The sequence below is a fragment of the Aptenodytes forsteri genome, unplaced genomic scaffold (assembly GCF_000699145.1).
Source record: "Aptenodytes forsteri isolate BGI_AS27 unplaced genomic scaffold, ASM69914v1 Scaffold147, whole genome shotgun sequence".
Classification (NCBI taxonomy): Eukaryota; Metazoa; Chordata; class Aves; order Sphenisciformes; family Spheniscidae; genus Aptenodytes; species Aptenodytes forsteri.
Window position 1 is genome coordinate 640,819 of NW_008795320.1, and position 866 is coordinate 641,684.

Here is an 866-nt window from a genome sequence, read left to right on the forward strand (position 1 = left end):
CCCTCCCCTGCACCCCGTCAGCCTCGCTATCTCTGCCAAGCGTCCATGGCCTGCGCCCGCCGTGGGGGGATGGGGGCCCGCTGCTCCTCCGCCAGCGGCCGGGGGGGCCCCAGGGGGTAGGGGTACCCCTTGGCATAGTCGTCCCGCGGCTGGAGGTCTCCGGGGCCTCGGGAGGATTCGCTTAGGGAGGCCAGGCTTGCCAGGGGGGGCTGGGGGGTGCCCGAGGGGCAGCCCAGCCCTGGGGAGACCCTCTCCGACTTGATGCTGATGGCTTGGTGCTGCGGGGAGGCGCCGGGGGCCGGGGCCGGCTCTTCAGTGGGGACGATCCGGCTGCTGACCCTGGGGTAAAAGGGGAGGAGGAGTGAGGCCAGGTCTCCCTGCATCCCCTGCCGAGGTACATGGGGTGGGGAGAGGCTGAGCTTACCCCTCCCTCTCCTCCCTAGCGGCACTGAGACCCCCTCAAACTCACCTCATGTACCAGTTCTGACCCAGCCGGGCACCGGGCAGCCACCCACCCACGTGCCTAGCACGGCTGCTGGGAACCTGGTGCGTGACGGAGGGGGGACATGGGATCCAGGTCCCCTGGGGATATCCGGTTCAAAATAGGCTCTGCCGACAGTAGCGGGTGGGGGGGCGACCCTGTGCACCCCAGTTTTGGGGTGAAGCTGGACAGACTCCATGGTGGGTGGGGGGCTGTGCCTTGGCAGCACCCAGGGCTGGGAGGTGGCACGCATGGGTGCAGCAGCTCCTCACGAACAGGCTCATCCCCAACCTGCGCTCCCCCCGTCCCCCACCCTGCCGCTGTCCCCCATCCTTACCCCAGTGCTGCCATGTCCCGTGGGTGCTGCCAAGCCGTGGGGACGGTC

General features: G+C 69.5%; 1 protein-coding gene across 1 annotated transcript in view; it reads right to left on the reverse strand.

The window, feature by feature from the left end:
- Nucleotides 1-26: 26 nt before the first annotated feature.
- The window catches only part of MEF2B (myocyte enhancer factor 2B), a 4,194-nt gene continuing 3,354 nt past the window's right edge, over nucleotides 27-866 (reverse strand). Inside the window, 2 exon segments of the mRNA XM_019472196.1 lie at nucleotides 27-339; nucleotides 819-866. The exon segment at nucleotides 819-866 is cut by the window's right edge and continues 155 nt beyond it. Of these exon segments, the coding sequence (XP_019327741.1) occupies nucleotides 27-339; nucleotides 819-866 (361 nt within the window).